This window comes from Heptranchias perlo, chromosome 19 (genome assembly GCF_035084215.1).
Source record: "Heptranchias perlo isolate sHepPer1 chromosome 19, sHepPer1.hap1, whole genome shotgun sequence".
Lineage (NCBI taxonomy): Eukaryota > Metazoa > Chordata > Chondrichthyes > Hexanchiformes > Hexanchidae > Heptranchias > Heptranchias perlo.
Genome location: NC_090343.1, coordinates 7,426,294 through 7,444,949, shown reverse-complemented (window position 1 = coordinate 7,444,949; position 18,656 = coordinate 7,426,294). Strand labels below are relative to the sequence as shown.

The 18,656-nt window shown below is 43.9% G+C and overlaps 1 protein-coding gene across 1 annotated transcript in view; it reads left to right on the top strand.

Annotated features, from left to right (window-relative positions):
* The window catches only part of c19h20orf96 (chromosome 19 C20orf96 homolog), a 52,644-nt gene that overhangs the window by 15,622 nt on the left and 18,366 nt on the right, over positions 1 to 18,656 (top strand). The window contains exons 7-10 of the mRNA XM_068000757.1: positions 3,475 to 3,632; positions 3,908 to 4,009; positions 11,937 to 12,023; positions 15,470 to 15,588. Of these exons, the coding sequence (XP_067856858.1) occupies positions 3,475 to 3,632; positions 3,908 to 4,009; positions 11,937 to 12,023; positions 15,470 to 15,588 (466 nt within the window). The remainder of the gene's footprint in view (positions 1 to 3,474; positions 3,633 to 3,907; positions 4,010 to 11,936; positions 12,024 to 15,469; positions 15,589 to 18,656) is intronic.

The following is an 18,656-nucleotide window of genomic DNA, read 5'->3' as shown; positions in this document are numbered from 1 at the left end:
GTAAGAAATAACAAGGGAAAGAAATCACTGGTGGGAGTAGTATATAGGCCCCCTAACAGTAACTACACTGTAGGGCAAAATATGAATCAGGAAATAAGGGGGGCTTGTGAAGAAGGTAATGCAATAATCATGGGCGATTTTAACTTTCACATAGATTGGACAAATCAAATTGGCAAAAATAGTCCTGAGGAGGAGTTCATAGAATGTTTTAGGGACTGTTTCTTAGACCAATATGTCGGGAACCAGCCAGGGAACAGGCCATTTTGGATCTGGTAATGGGTAACGAAACAGGATTAATTAACAATCTCAAAGTAAAGGATCCCTTGGGAAGCAGTGATCATAACATGATAGAATTTTACATCCAGTTTGAGAGTGAGAAACTCGGGTCTGAAACTACTGTATTAAACTTAAATAAGGGCAATTATAAAGGAATGAGGGCGGAATTGGCTAAAGTGGACTTGGTAAACAGATTAGATGGTATGATGGCGGATAAACAGTGGCAAACATTTAAAAAGATATTTTATGACTCAACAAAAATATATCCCTGTTAGGAGGAAAGACTCCACAAAAAGGGTGAACCAACCATGGCTAACTAAGGAAGTTAAGGATGGTATCAGGTTAAAAGAAAAAGCATACAACATGGCAAAGATTACTGGTAAGCCCGAAGATTGGGAAAACTTTAAAAACCAGCAAAGGATGACTAGAAGAATAATAAAGAGGAAGAAAATAAATTATGAGAGTAAACTAGCAAGAAATATAAAACCTGACAGTAAAAGCTTCTACAAGTATATAAAAAGGAAGAGGGTAGCTCAAGTAAACTTTGGTCCCTTAGAGGATGAGACTGGGGAAATAATAATGGAAAACAAGGAAATGGCAGAGGAATTGAACAGATATTTTGTATCTGGCTTCACAGTAGAAGACACTAATAACATACCAATAATAATAGAAAATCAAGGGGCAAAGGGGAGGGAGGAACTAAAAACAATCACTATCACTAGAGAAAAAGTACTCGGTAAACTAATGGGTCTAAAGGCTGACAAGTCCCCTGGATCTGATGGCTTGCATCCGAGGGTCTTAAAGGAAGTGGCTACAGAGATAGTGGATGCATTGCTTGTAATCTTCCGGAATTCACTAGATTCTGGAAAGGTCCCAGCGGTTTGGAAAACCGCAAACATAACACCCCTATTCAAGAAGGGAGTGAGACAGAAAGCAGGTAACTATAGACCAGTTAGCCTAACGTCTGTCATTGGGAAAATGCTAGAATCCATTATTAAGGAAGTAGTAGCAGGACATTTGGAGACTCATAATACAATCAAGGAGAGAGTCAACATGGTTTTATGAAGGGGAAATCGTGTCTGACAAATTTATTAGAGTTCTTTGAGGAAGTAACAGGCAGGGTGGATAAAGGGGAACCAATGGATGCAGTATATTTGGATTTCCAAAAGGCATTCGATAAGGTGCCACATAAAAGATTACTGCACAAGATAAGAGCCCATGGTGTTGGGGGTAATATACTGGCATGGATAGAGGATTGGCTAATTAACAGAAAACAAAGAGTCGGGATAAAAGGGTCATTTTCAAAATGGCAATCTGTAACTAGTGGGGGGCCGCAGGGCTCAGTGCTGGGGCCTCAACTATTTACAATATATATCAATGACTTGGATGAAGGAACAGAGTGTCTTGTGGCCAAATTTGCTGATGATACAAAGATAGGTGGAAAAGCAAGTTGCGATGAGGACACAAAGTGTCTGCAAAGGGATATTGACAGGTTAAATGAATGGGCAAAAATTTGGCAGATGGAATACAATGTGGGAAAATGTGAAGTTATCCACTTTGGAAGGAAAAATAAAAAAGCAGAATATTATTTGAATGGAAAAATACTACAAAATACTGCGGTATAGAGGGATCTGGATGTCCTCGTACATGAAACACAAAAAGTCAACATACAGGTGCAGCAGGTAATCCGGAAGGCAAACGGAATATTGGCCTTTATTTCTAGGGGGATGGAGTATAAAAGCAGGGAAGTCATGCTACAACTGGACAGGGACCACACCTGGAGTACTGCGTACAGTTCTGGTGCCCTTATTTAAGGAAGGACATACTTGCATTGGAGGCAGTTCAGAGAAGGTTCACTAGGTTGATTCCGGGTATGGAAGGGTTGTCTTATGAGGAAAGATTGAACAGGTTGGGTCTATACTCATTGGAGTTTAGAAGAATGAGAGGAGATCTTATTGAAACATACAAGATTCTGAGGGGACTCGATAGGGTAGATGCTGAGAGGATGTTACCCCTCATGGGGGAATCTAAAACTAGGGGGCATAGTCTCAGAGTAAGGGTTCGCCCGTTTAAGCAGAAATGAGGAGGAATTTCTTCTCCCAGAGGGTTGTGAATCTTTGGAATTCTTTATCCCAAAAAGCTGTGGAGGCTGAGTCATTGAATACATTCAAGGCTGAGTTGGACAAATTTTTGATCAGCAAGGGAGTCAAAGGATATGGGGAAAGTGGCAAAGCAGGCTCGAGGGGCCAAATGGCCTACTCCTGCTCCTATCTCTTATGGTCTTATGGTCTAGCGTGTAAAGCGAGTTTAGCCTGATAACAGAGTGATGTATTATTTGTCATGTTAGGGAGGAGCGATATGAAACGGATTGAATTTCACTGAAAACTGTATTCTGTTCAGACCAACGCTGCATGAAAATTAAACCAATTAAACCGCATATAATTTTAAAGAGCTATCTCGGAGGAAACTTAAGAGCCGAACCCTTCAAATAGATCTGAGTGAATCTCCATGGAAACTAATGTATAAAGTTGATGTGATTCATTGAGTGTACCATCGGCCTCATCTCACTAGAGTGCTTATCGGTTTGCCGTTCAGAAAATAGGAGAAACTCAGATGAGAGCACGAGCAAGATCGTAGTATTCGGTGTGCACGTGGAGCGGTCCTATTGTTGTGGCCTGTGCTATCATATAACTGGATATTGGGCAGTGAAACAATACTCCTGATAGGGGATACGAGGTCTGCTGCCAGGAGTAATCGGGGACCTGAACCCGAGAGAATACCCAGTACAGAAATTTGTAACTGTAACCTTTCCAGAACAGTTTCGCAGATGATGTAATCACTGTTCACCATTTCAACCAAAAAATTAGGAATAGACCAGCAGAAATTAATCGCTGCCTGGCTGAATTGGTTATGATGTCCCCTCTTTAAGGTTACAACGCGGAACTCGGAGTAGTTGAGGTGATTAGTGTAGATGCATTTAAGGGGATGCATGAGGGAGAAAAGAATAGAAGGATATGCTGATAGGGTTAGATATAGTAGGGCAGGGGGAGGCTCGTGCGGACCTTAAACACCGGCATGGACCATTTAGGCCGAATGGCTTGTTTTTATGCTGTAAGTTTTATGTAATAAAGATGCAACTATAATAAATGGATTACCCGTTAGCAAGCAAATCTCTTGTAATTATTTTTATTTTCAAAGAGTTACATCGTCAAGTAGAAGAAGTTAATACAAGGATTCGGAATGCGAAGGAGGAACTTCTTATGCTGAAAGGATTCAGAGACAAAGAGTTCCCTGTATACGCTTTGAGAATTGTAGAGTTGCAGAGAGAAATTGGGAAACTCCCACAAAAGCACCAGGTAAGAGGAGCCAGTCAGGTCACTGCCATCCCACTGTTGTGAAACGATTCATGCTCCTTTTACATTTCAGCAATAACCCATGATAACCCGAGCTACAGAAACAGCATTGTAATGAAAAGTGGGAGGTTCAGCACTACAGTATATTTCTACGCTTACCACATGTAACATGAGTTGCTGCTGCCTGAACCACAACTTTGCATGAAGATTTCCAGAAGCAGTGAGAATGCCAATCACTTGCCATTACTATAACTGAGTCTTTCTTTGATACCTTATAGGATGAACTGGACGACGTGGGGCAAATTGCGCTTGCACAAAGGAGAAAGTTGGAAGGTGCGTTTAAAGAGAAGGAACAAGAAATATTACAGAAGATCGCTGAGGTAAGAGACTGATCGTAGTAAAGGGTAGTGGAAATCCCAAAAGGGTGTTGAGGCTGGGGGTCAATTGAAAATTGAGTTTGATAGATTTTAGTTAGCTGAGGGTATTAAGGATTACGGAACCAAGGCAGGTAGATGGAGATTAGATACAGATCAGCCATGATCTAATTGAATGGCAGAACAGGCTCAAGGGGCCGAATGGCCTCCTCCTGTTACTGTGTTCCTATTTGAAGAATCCACTCTTCCCTACTCCCACAGGTTTGCTAATTTGCTGAATTATAACTTACACTTTACCAAAAAAATTCTAACGACGGGTTAACAAAGGGATCAGAAGTGCACTTTTTCCCTTCTTTGGTGGTGGAATTGCTAATGTATCTTTTGAAAACAAATGATTTTATAACACTCAGCAGGCAGGAGCCAACAGCATAACACTATTAGTGTCAGCTTAGCTCAGTTGGTAACATGCTCACCTTTTGAGCCAGTAAGTCATATGTTCAAGGAAGGAAGGGAGGGAGGGAGGAGAGGTTAGTGGTATAGAGACAATAGCTTGGATTATTTGAAGGATATATTGTCCTTGGAGGGGGTACAGCGCAGATTCACCAGAATGATACCTGGGCTAAAAGGATTTAAATATGAGGATAGGTTGCATAGACTCGGCTTGTATTCCCTCGAGTGTAGAGGATTGAGGGGTGATCTAATTGAAGTGTTTAAGGTGGTTAAAGGAATTGATAGGGTAAATACAGAAAAACTATTACCTCTGGTGGGACAGTCCAGAACAAGGGGGCATAACCTTAAAATTAGAGCTAGGCCATTCAGGGGTGATGTCAGGAAGCATTTCTCCACACAAAGAGTAGTGGAAATCTGGAACTCTCTTCCCCAAAAAGCTATTGGTGCTGAGGGTCAATTGAAAATTTCAAAACTGAGATTGATAGATTTTTGTTAGGCGAGGGTCTTAAAGGATACGGAACCAAGGTGGGTAAATGGAGTTAAGATACAGATCAGCCAGGATCTAGATGAATGGCAGAACAAGCTCGAGGGGATGAATGGCCAACTCCTGTTCCTATGATGTTTCTCGAGTTGCAATTATACTGCCCCCCAACTCCCGTATCGGCTTAATTTCACTAATCATGGTGAGCTCCCGGCATTGGAATAATCCGTTTCAAGGCAGGAAATTGTGCTGCTGCAGAATGTAAAGTCGAGAACAACGGTTGACTAGGGGGGAAAAAGCAAATTATAGCGAGATTAAAAAAAGGACCTTGCCCAGATTAAACGATGGAAATTTGGCAAACTGAAACCTAGATCTGAGTGAGGAAATATTTAAGCAGGAGGTGGAAAGAATGCAAATCAAGTATGTTCCAGTAAGTAAAAAAAGGAACGTAGCAAAGAATGGAGCTTCATGAATGAATACAGAGACTTTGAAACTTGAAAATGATTTAGGTGCTTACAAGACATAACAAAAGTGAAAGCCAGGGCAAATGTAAAGAATATGGGAAAGCTACAAAAGTAGGGAGTAGAAGCCAAGAGGGTCGGTAATCAGAGGACGCAGATTTAAGATAATTGGCAAAAGAACCAGAGGGGGAGGTGAGGAGAATTGTTTTTACGCAATGAGTTGTTATGATTTGGAACGCATTGCCTGAAAGGGCGGTGGAAGCAGATTTAATAATAACTTTCAAAAGGGAATTGGATAAATACTCGAAAAGGAAAATTTTGCAGGACAATAGGGAAAGAGTAGGGGAATGGGACTAATTGGGTAGCTCTTACAAAGAGCCGGCATAGGCACGATGGGCCGAATGGCCTCCTGTGCCGTATGATTCTATGAAAGGCTAAGAGGAAGGATGAGAGAAAATTATCAAAAAACAGAGGGCAATAAGAAGGCATTTTATAGGCACATTCATCGTAAGATGATAGTCAAGATATGCGTAAGGGCCATTAAAAGATAAAGGAGGCAAACTTGTAATGCAGACTGAAGGAATGGCACAGATGCTAAATAAGTACTTTGCCTCAGTTTTTACAGAAGAGGTGGACATTGTGATTGTAGAATCAGCACAAGTAAATACAGAACCATTGTGGAGATAGTGGTGTTCCCTGGAGACCTGCGCCGGGACCTCTATAGCTTTCCAGTTATATAAACAATTTGGTCATAAGCACAAGAAGAATGATTCAGAAGTTTACTGGGTCCCAAATTAGGGAACATGGCTGTGAGGAAGAATGCAGGAAGGCATAAACGGGTTAATGGAACAGATAGATATGTGGCAGATGCAGTTCAATGCATAGAAATATGAAGTAGCATAAGAATAGCGAAAGGAAGAACACCCTAAATAGCAACAGGATAATTTTCTCTGTCACCGGGGGCGTAAAACTGGTGATAGTGGATTGACCTTGATTTTAAAATTCTCTTCCTTGTTTTCAAACCCCTCCATGGCCTCACTCCCCTATCTCTGTAACCTCCTCCAGCCCTACAATGAGAGAGATCTGCGCTCCTCCAACTCTGCACATCCCCGATTTTCTTCGCTCCACTATTGGCGGCCGTGCCTCTAGCTGCCTGGGCCCTAAGCTCTGGAATTCCCTCCCTAAACCTCTCCGGCTCTCTACCTCGCTCCTTAAAACCTACTAGTTTAACCAAGCTTTTGTGCACCGACCTTAATATATCTTTGTGCAGCTTGGTATCCCGCCGTGAAGCACCTTGGGACGTTTTACTACGTTAAAGGTGCTTTATAAAAGCAAGTTGTTGTTCCCACATTTTTCTTTCCATTGAAGTCCTTGACGTGACCTTCATAGAATCATAGAAGTTTACAACATGGAAACAGGCCCTTCGGCCCAACATGTCCATGTCGCCCAGTTTATACCACTAAGCTAGTCCCAATTGCCTGCACTTGGCCCATATCCCTCTATACCCATCTTACCCATGTAACTGTCCAAATGCTTTTTAAAAGACAAAATTGTACCCGCCTCTACTACTGCCTCTGGCAGCTCGTTCCAGACACTCACCACCCTTTGAGTGAAAAAATTGCCCCTCTGGACCCTTTTGTATCTCTCCCCTCTCACCTTAAATCTATGCCCCCTCGTTATAGACTCCCCTACCTTTGGGAAAAGATTTTGACTATCGACCTTATCTGTGCCCCTCATTATTTTATAGACTTCTATAAGATCACCCCTTAACCTCCTACTCTCCAGAGAAAAAAGTCTCAGTCTATCCAATCTCTCCCTATAAGTCAAACCATCAAGTCCCGGTAGCATCCTAGTAAATCTTTTCTGTACTTTTTCTAGTTTAATAATATCCTTTCTATAATAGGGTGACCAGAACTGTACACAGTATTCCAAGTGTGGCCTTACTAATGTCTTGTACAACTTCAACAAGACATCCCAACTCCTGTATTCAATGTTCTGACCAATGAAACCAAGCATGCTGAATGCCTTCTTCACCACCCTATCCACCTGTGACTCCACTTTCAAGGAGCTATGAACCTGTACTCCTAGATCTCTTTGTTCTATAACTCTCCCCAACGCCCTACCATTAACGGAGTAGGTCCTGGCCCGATTCGATCTACCAAAATGCATCACCTCACATTTATCTAAATTAAACTCCATCTGCCATTCATCGGCCCACTGGCCCAATTTATCAAGATCCCGTTGCAATCCTAGATAACCTTCTTCACTGTCCACAATGCCACCAATCTTGGTGTCATCTGCAAACTTACTAACCATGCCTCCTAAATTCTCATCCAAATCATTAATATAAATAACAAATAACAGCGGACCCAGCACCGATCCCGGAGGCACACCGCTGGTCACAGGCCTCCAGTTTGAAAAACAACCCTCTACAACCACCCTCTGTCTTGTGTCGTCAAGCCAATTTTGTATCCAATTGGCTACCTCACCTTGGATCCCGTGAGATTTAACCTTATGTAACAACCTACCATGCGATACCTTGTCAAAGGCTTTGCTAAAGTCCATGTAGACCACGTCTACTGCACAGCCCTCATCTATCTTCTTGGTTACCCCTTCAAAAAACTCAATCAAATTTGTGAGACATGATTTTCCTCTCACAAAACCATGCTGACTGTTCCTAATCAGTCTCTGCCTCTCCAAATGCCTGTCGATCCTGTCTCTCAGAATACCCTCTAACAACTTACCCACTACAGATGTCAGGCTCACCGGTCTGTCGTTCCCAGGCTTTTCCCTGCTGCCCTTCTTAAACAAAGGCACAACATTTGCTACCCACCAATCTTCAGGCACCTCACCTGTAGCGGTGGATGATTCAAATATCTCTGCTAGGGGACCCGCAATTTCCTCCCTAACCTCCCATAACGTCCTGGGATACATTTCATCAGGTCCCGGAGATTTATCTACCTTGATGCGCGTTAAGACTTCCAGCACCTCCCTCTCTGTAATATGTACACTCCTCAAGACATCACTATTTATTTCCCCAAGTTCCCTAACATCCATGCCTTTCTCAACCGTAAATACCGATGCGAAATATTCATTTAGGATCTCACCCATCTCTTGTGGTTCCGCACATAAATGACCTTATTGATCCTTAAGAGGCCCTACTCTCTCCCTAGTTACTCTTTTGCCCTTTATGTATTTGTAGAAGCTCCTTCGATTCTCCTTTGCCTTATCTGCCAAAGCCATCTCATGTCCCCTTTTTGCCCTCCTGATTTTTCTCTTAACTCTACTCCGGCAATCTCTATACTCTTCAAGGGATCCACTTGATCCCAGCTGCCTACGCACGTCATATGCCTCCTTCTTCTTTTTGACTAGGGCCTCAATCTCCCGAGTCATCCAAGGTTCCCTACTTCTACCAGCCTTGCCCTTCACTTTATAAGGAATGTGCTTACCCTGAACCCTGGTTAACACACTTTTGAAAGCCTCCCACTTACCAGACGTCCCTTTGCCTGCCAACAGACTCTCCCAATCAACTTCTGAAAGTTCCTGTCTAATACCATCAAAATTGGCCTTTCCCCAATTTAGAATTTTAACTTTTGGGCCAGACCTATCATTCTCCATAGCTATCTTAAAACTAATGGAATTATGATCACTGGTCCCAAAGTGATCCCTCACTAACACTTCTGTCACCTGTCCTTCCTTATTTCCCAAGAGGATGTCAAGTTTTGCCCCCTCTCTAGTCGGGCCATTCACATACTGAATGAGAAATTCCTCCTGAATACACTCAACAAATTTCTCTCCATCCAAGCCCCTAATGCTATGGCTGTCCCAGTCAATGTTGGGAAAGTTAAAGTCCCCTACTATTACCACCCTATTTTTCTTGCAGCTGTCTGTAATCTCCTTACATATTTGCTCCTCAATTTCCCGTTGACTATTTGGGGGTCTGTAGTTCAATCCTATCAAACTGATCTCTCCCTTCTTATTTTTCAGTTCTACCCATATAGACTCAGTGGGCGAACCCTCGGATATATCCCCTCTCACTACTGCCGTGATGTTCTCCCTAATCAAGAATGCAACTCCCCCTCCTCTCTTACCTCCTGCTCTATCTTTCCTATAGCATCTGTACCCTGGAACATTGAGCTGCCAGTCCTGCCCCTCCCTTAGCCATGTTTCAGTAATAGCTATAACATCCCAGTCCCATGTACCCATCCATGCCCTGAGTTCATCTGCCTTGCCCATCAGACTTCTTGCATTGAAATAAATGCAGTTTAATCTGGACTTCCCTTGGTCTTTGCCCTGCTTTCTCAGACCATCTGTCCGGTCATGTTTTGTACACTCTCCCTTACTGCCTTTTGTTTCTGTCACCACTTTACTTCCCACTGACTTCCTGCATCGGTTCCCATCACCCTGCCACATTAGTTTAAACCCTCCCCAACAGCACTAGCAAACACTCCCCCTAGGACATTGGTTCCAGTCCTGCCCAGATGCAGACCGTCCAATTTGTACTGGTCCCACCTCCCCCAGAACCGGTTCCAATGTCCCAGGAATTTGAATCCCTCCCTCTTGCACCATCTCTCAAGCCACGTATTCATCCTAGCTATCCTGTCATTCCTACTCTGACTAGCCCATGGCACTGGTAGCAATCCTGAGATTACTACCTTTGAGGTCCTACTTTTTAGTTTAACTCCTAACTCCCTAAATTCAGCTTGTAGGACTTTCTTGTGGATGACTGTATTGACATCTTGGCTTTGACTAAAATCTGGCCCACTGTGGCAACAACTTACACAAGGATCCCTACCAGGCTATACTTTCCACTACCTGCCCAGTCCAAACCGCCATGGTGGAGGCATGGTCCTTACCAGCAGGTCACACCTTGGTCTTTCCCCCTACTTCTCTAGCAACCTCTTCTCCTTTGAGCACCTCGCCCAGGTCTACCATTCCCACCTTTCCTTTAAATGTCTTGTTTTCTACCAAACCCCCTCAAGTTTCTCCACGAGTGAGCCTCCCTCAGCCTCTACACTAAGGAACTTGGATCGAATGGCCTCCTTTACTGTATTTTCAACAGTTCTAGAAGAGAGTAATGAACCTTCAGTTGACAGGTTTATTTTTAAAGGGTGCATTATTGATCTTCTACCACCAGATGTCAACGGCGCTTCATAAATACTGTGTCATCAAATTTACCAAGAAGCAGAGGAAGATACAGGGCTTTGGGGAGAGAGCAAGGCAATGGGATTAGTTTTGTGTTGATCTGTCAAAGAGCTAGCATCGACACAATGGGGTAGATTTTTCTGTTCACTGCCCAGATTGTAATTCTATAAAGGATAGCTCTCGCTTTGTAGAATCGGCCCAATTTTCATTCCATCGGCTCTATAATGGGCAGACAGTCTGCTCCGCTAGGTAACTGCCCAGGTGGTGAAAACAATAATCTACCCCAGCAGGACGAATGGCCTCCTTCTGTGATGTAAACTTAGGAACATAGGAATTGCTGGACGAAAAAAATGTTCCATCTAGTTTGCCTTCTACTGTCCTGGTAATCGCAGAATACGACGATAATGGAGTTGTTGACTAATCATAGCAATCAATCTCGATCAATTAGTCTACAACAGACCCAGACATGAGGCGAGGAAAACCCCCAGTGGTGGAGAGCTTTGGGAACCATAGGTCCAAGGTCACCTGTTCCTCCCACTTACCACATGTCATGTCTCAAATTCTCGTAGACTGTATCCCAAAATGTTATTTTCCGATGGTTCTGTAAAACCTAGATGTGAAATGATCCTTGTTTCAGAATTCTAGACATAACAATGATGCCAAATATAAAAACCATCTTTAGAGTAGTCATTTGGATAAAGGCCTGTGAAAGTTTCCTGCTGAGACTTACAGCACATTCGCCACTTATAAACAGCGGGAAATAATAACTGCCAGTGATTCAGCAGCTCTTGCGCTGTGCAGCAAGATCTCCTCAAGCTTTATTGCATCCTAGAAGATAATCAGAGTTCAGCGCTCTGAAGCAGAACAATTGCAGTAGCCTAACACCATGGTTAATGTGTTTTTTTAAATTATTATTTGTTCTTGGGATGTGGGCACCAAGGCTGCCTTTTATTGCCCCTCCCTGGGTGCCCTGAGAAAGTTGTGATGGGCCTTCTTCTGCAGGTATCAGCTTTGATGCAACTGGGTGTCTTGTTAGGCCACTTCAGAGGGCAGTTAAGAATCAAGCACGTTGGTGTGGGACTGGAGTCACATATAGGCCAGACTGGGTAAGGGCAACAGATTTCCTTCCCTAAAGGACACTAGTGAACCGGTTGGGTTTTTCGACAATCTGACAGCTTCACGGTCACTTCCACTGATATCATTTTTTAATTTCTAAATTTCTTTGTCAAACTGCGGTGGTGGAATATGAACTGAGGTTCTCTGTGTTATTAGTCCAGGCCCCTCCAGTAACATAACCACTAACACTACCGTAGCCTTCTAACTTCAGCTACAAGGCAGTTTTGTTACGCTGTTGAGCAGTGATTTCTTTTTTGATTGTTATTGTTTTTTGTTGCAGGAACAATTCCGTTTCATTCCTCCTGGATTGCATGAGCTAATGTTGCACAACACTGTGATGAAGAAGGAAATAGAAATTCACAAAGAGGTCAGTGCAGATAATCGCAATACTTGAATAATTTCCGTCCTGTCTAAATGCAAATGCACAGCAGTGATTCTGACTTTCGTGCATTATGTGGATCTAACCATATTATTCCAACGTTACAACAGTGACTACACTTCAAAAAGTACTTCATTGGCTGTAAACCGCTTTGGGACGCCCTGAGGTCGATTTATAAATGCAAGCCTTTTTTTTTATCCCAAGACTCTGGTTTGAACAGAGTGGCACCACCTTGTGTGGTTGGTAACATAGTCCTGGGGCCACTGTGCTGGGACCACAGGGACCATTATGCTTCGGGCACTGTGTGCGCCTGTAATTCTGCTGAGAACCGTCTTTGTGCCATAATGCAAGGTCAGCGGCACATGATGCTGTGAGAGGGGTCAGGGAGCACTGCAGGGACTGGGTAATTCGGCAGATGCCTCCTGCTGTTGCTTGGAATGCTCCCACTGCGTAAAGGGTGGTGACTGTGACACCGTCGGCTGCGACCGACAGAAGGCGACTCTATTGGCGGGGGATTTTGCCAGTGTGGCTGCAGGTATTTGGAGAAGCACGGGGGAGGCGCAATTTTAACCTAACCCACCCGGCGGGAAACTGACAGGATCGGGTGCAATGCTGGTCTTACACCCTGTCCGATTTTACTCACCATTGAAGTCCAACAGAGAGTAATATCGGTTGGGGGGGGGGCGTAAAACCGGCACTCAACCATGGGTTTCCAGCCCAGCGAGTTAGGTTAAAATGACCTCCCAGAGCCTTTGTACAGAGGTTACTTAAATTAAACAGCGGGAGCAGAGCAAGGGGACACCGGTTCAGACTAGAGAAGAGTGCTTTTAGGACAGATATCAGAAAATTCTTCGTCACTAAAGAGCGATCGACATGGAACCAGCTTCAAGATAGCGTAGTGGAGGCTAAAACTCCAGAATTATTTAAGAAGCAATTGGTTGTTGCCATGCGGTGAGGTCAGGATCTCTCTCCGAATGGATGAATCAAGATGGGCCAATTGGCCTTCCACACCCATGGCTATCTTGTGATGTCCAGGTACAAATCATGTGTACGTGGCTGGCCGGAAAACGACAGATCCCCATTGATCTCATGAGGTGCAAGTGCATCTCTGGACCGTAGTCTTTTATTAGCCTTTGCAATAAATTTACTCGTAGTTTTAGACCTAGTTCCTAAATTTTACTTTTAGTCTTCAGGACGAAACTTTAGCCAAAAGTGTTGTTCTTCTGTTCAATATTTGCAAGATTCTTTTCAAAGTTTGTCATAACCGTAATTTCACCCTTGTACAACTCACATGGCCACATTAAAGTTTGAGAAATGAACTGGAGCTTGAACGACAATTAAAACGTTACTCGTCTGTTCCAATTTTATTCCACTGCCGTTTTTCTTCACTTTGGAAAACCAGGGTGTCTAACCCACCCCAAAAAGGCACATTTAAAACTTGTAAATTAGAATGGCCTTTGAAAAAATACAGAGGAATGAAATTTTTGTTGTGAATATTAAAGTATGAATGTTTCGCAAGTTTGTGTGCAATTGATTACACTGCTAATTAACGGAGGTTTTAACCCATTAAAATAGCAGACAAATTAATTGCGTACAACTTATGTTTTAATAACACTCCTCACATACAAAAGTCTCAAAGCATTTTACAGAGCAGCAGAAAAAGTAGATGTTGAGGGAAAAACAGCAAGGAGTTAGAGGGTGGCTCCAAAACCACACAGTTGAAGTTTTTTTTTAACAGATTGAATATTGACATCACTATGACAGCCAATGGGTTGGAGGCCGGGGCGGGACTTGCAGTTTCAACTTACCAAACTCATGACCGAAACTACAGCAAACAGAGTCTCCCAACAACTGACCGAAACTACAGCAAACAGAGTCTCTCAACACCTGACCAAAACTACAGCAAACAGAGTCTCTCAACACCTGATCGAAACTACACCAAACAGCGTCTCCCAACACCTGATCGAAACTACACCAAACAGAGTCTCCCAACAACTGACCGAAACTACAGCAAACAGAGTCTCCCAACAACTGACCGAAACTACAGCAAACAGAGTCTCCCAACAACTGACCGAAACTACAGCAAACAGAGTCTCCCAACAACTGACCGAAACTACAGCAAACAGAGTCTCCCAACAACTGACCGAAACTACAGCAAACAGAGTCTCCCAACATCTGATCGAAACTACACCAAACAGAGTCTCCCAACACCTGATCGAAACTACACCAAACAGAGTCTCCCAACACCTGACCGAAACTACACCAGAGTCTCCTGAGTACAGCAGGATTATTTCTTCAGCAAAATGCAGTGAGCGGAGGATGTTACGTAATACAAATTATATGCGTAAAATCAATCCCAATCACTTACAGCAGTGCGGTCTCCAAGCGTGATTGATGGGGGAATTTCCCAATCATCTCCATTCTGGCCGGGACTTGTGGTGTCACTAAATGCAGCCTTTTTTCAAAGGCTTTTGACTGCAGGGAAGGAAGTTTCATGGTAGAGGGATTTAGGGAGGAAATTCCAGAGACGGGAACGTATTGATTGAAAGAGCAGCTATCAACGGTGGAGGGCACGGAGTAGGTAAAAGAAAGAAAGTAAAGAACTTGCATTTATATAGTGCCTTTCACAACCTCAGGACGTCCCAAAGCACTTTACAGCCCATGAAGTACTATTGCAGTATAGTCACTGTTGTAACACAACAGCCAGTTTGCACACAGCAAACAGCAACGAAATAAAGTACCAGTTCATCTGTTTTAGGTGTTGATTGAGGGATCTACTTTGGCCGTGGGATCTTTTACATTAGGGCAGACAGAGCCTCGGTTTAACATCTCATTCAAAAGCAGACATCTCCAACAGTGCAGCACTCCCTCAGTACTGCACTGAAGTATCTGCTTAGATTTTGTGCTTAAGTCTGTCGATTGTGATGTGAACCCACAGCCTCCTGACTCAGTGGCGAGAATGCTACCCACTGAGCCACGGCTGATGATGAGGAGTAGACCGAAGTTGGAGGAGTGAAGGGTGCAGGAGAGGAGGTACGGCTGGAGGGCATGGCTGAGGTAGGGGCGAAGCCATGCAAGGGGCGATTTGAAAGCAAAGATGAGGAACTTAAAATCAATTCGCTGGCTTACCAGCAGCCAATGGAGATTGGCAAGGACAGGGGTGATGAGAGTGCAGGACTCTGTGCAGGTGAGGAGAGGTCTTCTCACTCTAAATGAGTTGTAATTTGGTGATGAGGCTGGTTAGGAAGGCACTTGAGAAGATGAGCCTCAAGCGAATAATGTTGTGGATTAGGTATAGGTTGAACATATTGATGTTCATATTCACAGCGTAATAGCAAGGCCACTGTTTTCAGATTGAGTACGGTATTACTAAATTGGTGCCATGTAGAAAATTAGCTTCACTAACTTTATTACCGTTTTTTTTAAATGTGCAGATGAACAAAGATATGGAAAGGGATAACTTGGAGTTACAGCAGAAAATGTTACAACTACTGAAATCAAAGAGGGACAACAGGGAGGAGATCTTTGCAGATATTCTTAAAAAACAGCCAAAGTATGTATCTTCACCGTGCTCGAGAACAGTCTTTTCGACTGAAACTGTTGCAGGGGTTTCATTAAAGTATGAGTGAATTGGATGCTGCCCAGTGGCATAAAGCTGGTGAAACCGTGCAATGCAATACAGAACAAGGATAGTCTGTGAGGCTTTCCTGATGCTTTAGCAAGTTTATCCAACGAGCTGCTCAGACACGCGGACCAGGAAGGCGCCGGGTATGTGTTGGGTTAGCTGAGCTCAGACCGGGCGATGATAGGGCTGCTACAGCTGGCCTCAGTACCCCCCTAGTTTAGGTAGGGGAAAATCACCCAGGGTTTCTGCTCCTGTTGGCTGGGCAGCGACCCTGCAGGGACTTCGGGCATCAGGTGAGGACCAGAGGCAGGATTACATTTCGATTTCCCCGCGAGGTGAACTTTCAATATCAGCAGGGCCACCTGAGTGAGGTAAATGTGCGGATAAATCGCTGTCACACGGTGAAAGTAGGAAAAATTGCTGATGTCAGCCCAGTGTCGGGTTTTAGTTTTGACTCTCTCTTTACTCTTTAGGATAATCAGAGGGTAAGATCAACCAAGGCTTTACATTTTCTATCCAATTGGTTATATTAACATTAAAATAAAACAAGTTTTAGAGAAAGTGATTCATACAATTAATTAAAAGTACAACTCGAAACTCAGAATGGCTAATTCTTTTTGCTTTGGGAGACTGAGGGGTTAATTCTCCATCAACATTCTGTGTGCTGTTCTTCTAGTCTGTCTCCAGTCGGTCTCATGGACTGCCTTCCCTTTTCACTTTAGAATTGCTGCCCCTAGCCCATTCTTGCTGACAAAAAAAGCTTTCCAGCAACTTTCCACTCTCTCTCTCTCTCTCTCTCTCTCTCTCTCCCATGGTTACACAGACTGATGCAACCAAACAGCACCTTCTGTTTACGATGGTTTCCCGCAGTCTCTCAAGGTCTCCTTATCTGTAGCCTTCCAGACAGTCTGCAATACGCTTTTCGAATTTGGCCAACCTTCCCAGCACACCTTCTTAGACAGTCAGTTTTAGCCAAACTCAGCTCCTTTAGCAAGTAATTCGTCCAGATTTCTAGTCAATCCTTTAGTTTCGTTAAATCTGGTATTGAAAAGTCCAAAAACTCTTCACCGGGTTCACTATGGGCGGCTGGCTTAAGAGTGGACAAGCTGGAGGCCTGATGAGGCCGCCTGCCTGTTTTCTCAATTGGAGGGCGTTTCATCGCGCATTAGAACGTAAAAGAGGAGGAAAAAAATTAAGATTCAGGTAGAAAGATAAATTTGCTGTAAACTAATAGTTTATTTTAGCAGATATTGGAAGTCTTTATCAGCATTTGTGCAGGGCGTTAGCTGGTGTGGGAGATGAAGAGTAGTAGGAGTAGTAGGAGCACTACTCTGCAAAAATTTCTGACCTGGAAAAAAATTCGAAGTCTTTTTTTCTCCGGTACTTCCATCCCTTGACTCAATGTGCACAAAACGTCAGAAGACTAAAAAAAAAAAGCATCAAAACCAATATTACTCATGTATGTGCACCAATACCTGAGCTTTGGCATAGTTCACCAGATAGACCTGTCCCTGTGACAATATGGTGCAATTCCCCATTGCCTGTCGTATGCGACGACAGTGATGTACCAACAGAAAGCTAAACGTCTACAGGGGATTAGCAATTATGACATTTTTATTGCCGGTGTTTTGTGCGGACCTGGTACCAGTGTAATCACAGAGCAGCAGAATTATTTGTCCATTATGTTTGTGAAGATTATGCTGGTTATTTGTCTGTGGCATACGCTTCAGCGGTTGTCTAAGAGATCAGAGCAGAGCATCTGTTTGTGACTGCTGTCCTACAATAGGTCTATGATACATATACCAGCACCGACCTTAATGTGCATTTATTATAGTTTATTCCTTTATTTTAAAATCTAAACCAAATTGCACACGCGCACGCACATACACAAAAACATCAGTTTAAAGCAAATTAGTGTTTCTACTGTCCTGCTAGAGCTGGCATTTTCAATGGGGTGGATTCTAACAAGGTCTCTGTGGGAGGCCTCGGCCGGTGCTAACGGCCAGATCTCGTACACATCCCACTGTCCGGCTGCCCGTCGGAGAGGGGCGGCAAGAGGCAGCTGGCAGGCTTAGGGCAGGTCAAAACCGAGGGACCCAGAGGCTGCTCGCTGGCACCCAGGTAAGTGACGGTGGGACAGGGGGATTCTTGGGACATTTTGGGGGCGGGAAATGATATGGGGGGAGCCTGGAGCAGCAGAGATCCCGACTTTCCTTGTGGGGCCCGAAAAGTTTTTGACTTGCCTTACAGAGCCCCTCTTTTTTTTCCCCCTGACAGGTTTTACTGGGGCCGCCTAAAAGAAGCGGCGCAGTTAGGATGGTTGAGGGCGGGAACCGGACGTAAGTCTTTGCACAGCCAATTTAACTGCCCACCCCATTCCCGCCAGGCAGGATGGGTTAAAATTCCCCCTAATGTACTTGGGCTGGCGTCCTAGTCCTAACTCCCAGCCTGCACCCGCCATTCCCCAGGCACTGGATTGCTGTTTGCTCCCCACAGCCTTCCTCGTTCTTGATTCTTGAGAAGGAAGGCTGATCTTTCAGTCGTTACACCCCTGATGTTTGGACCGCTACCTAAACCTCTTCACCTTTGTATCCCCCTGTCTGCCTCTTCAAAAAAAACCTACCTCTTCAACTGTACATTCAGCCCTGCTTCAGTGGTTCCCCCATCTGAGGGGCCTCTGGGGGTGCGACAGATGCCAACAGCCCACTCCAATTATTACCATGAAGTCCAATTTATGCATTCAATTTAAGTGCCTTAACAAACTAAAAGCCAGTTTTTCAGCTCAACGCTGTGACACGGGCTTTTAGTTTTTTTTAACTCCACCAACACTTGAGCTCAGGTAGCGTTACAGAATCCGCTATCTCGAGCCACAGGGGGTCAGTGTAAGATGAGAGGCCAGAAGAGTCTGAGGTTCAGCCTTGAGGTGCTATTGGACAGGATTTTATGTTCTTTTCTTCCCCCTAGAATGAATACTTGCGTGAGGTGAGCAAAAGGAG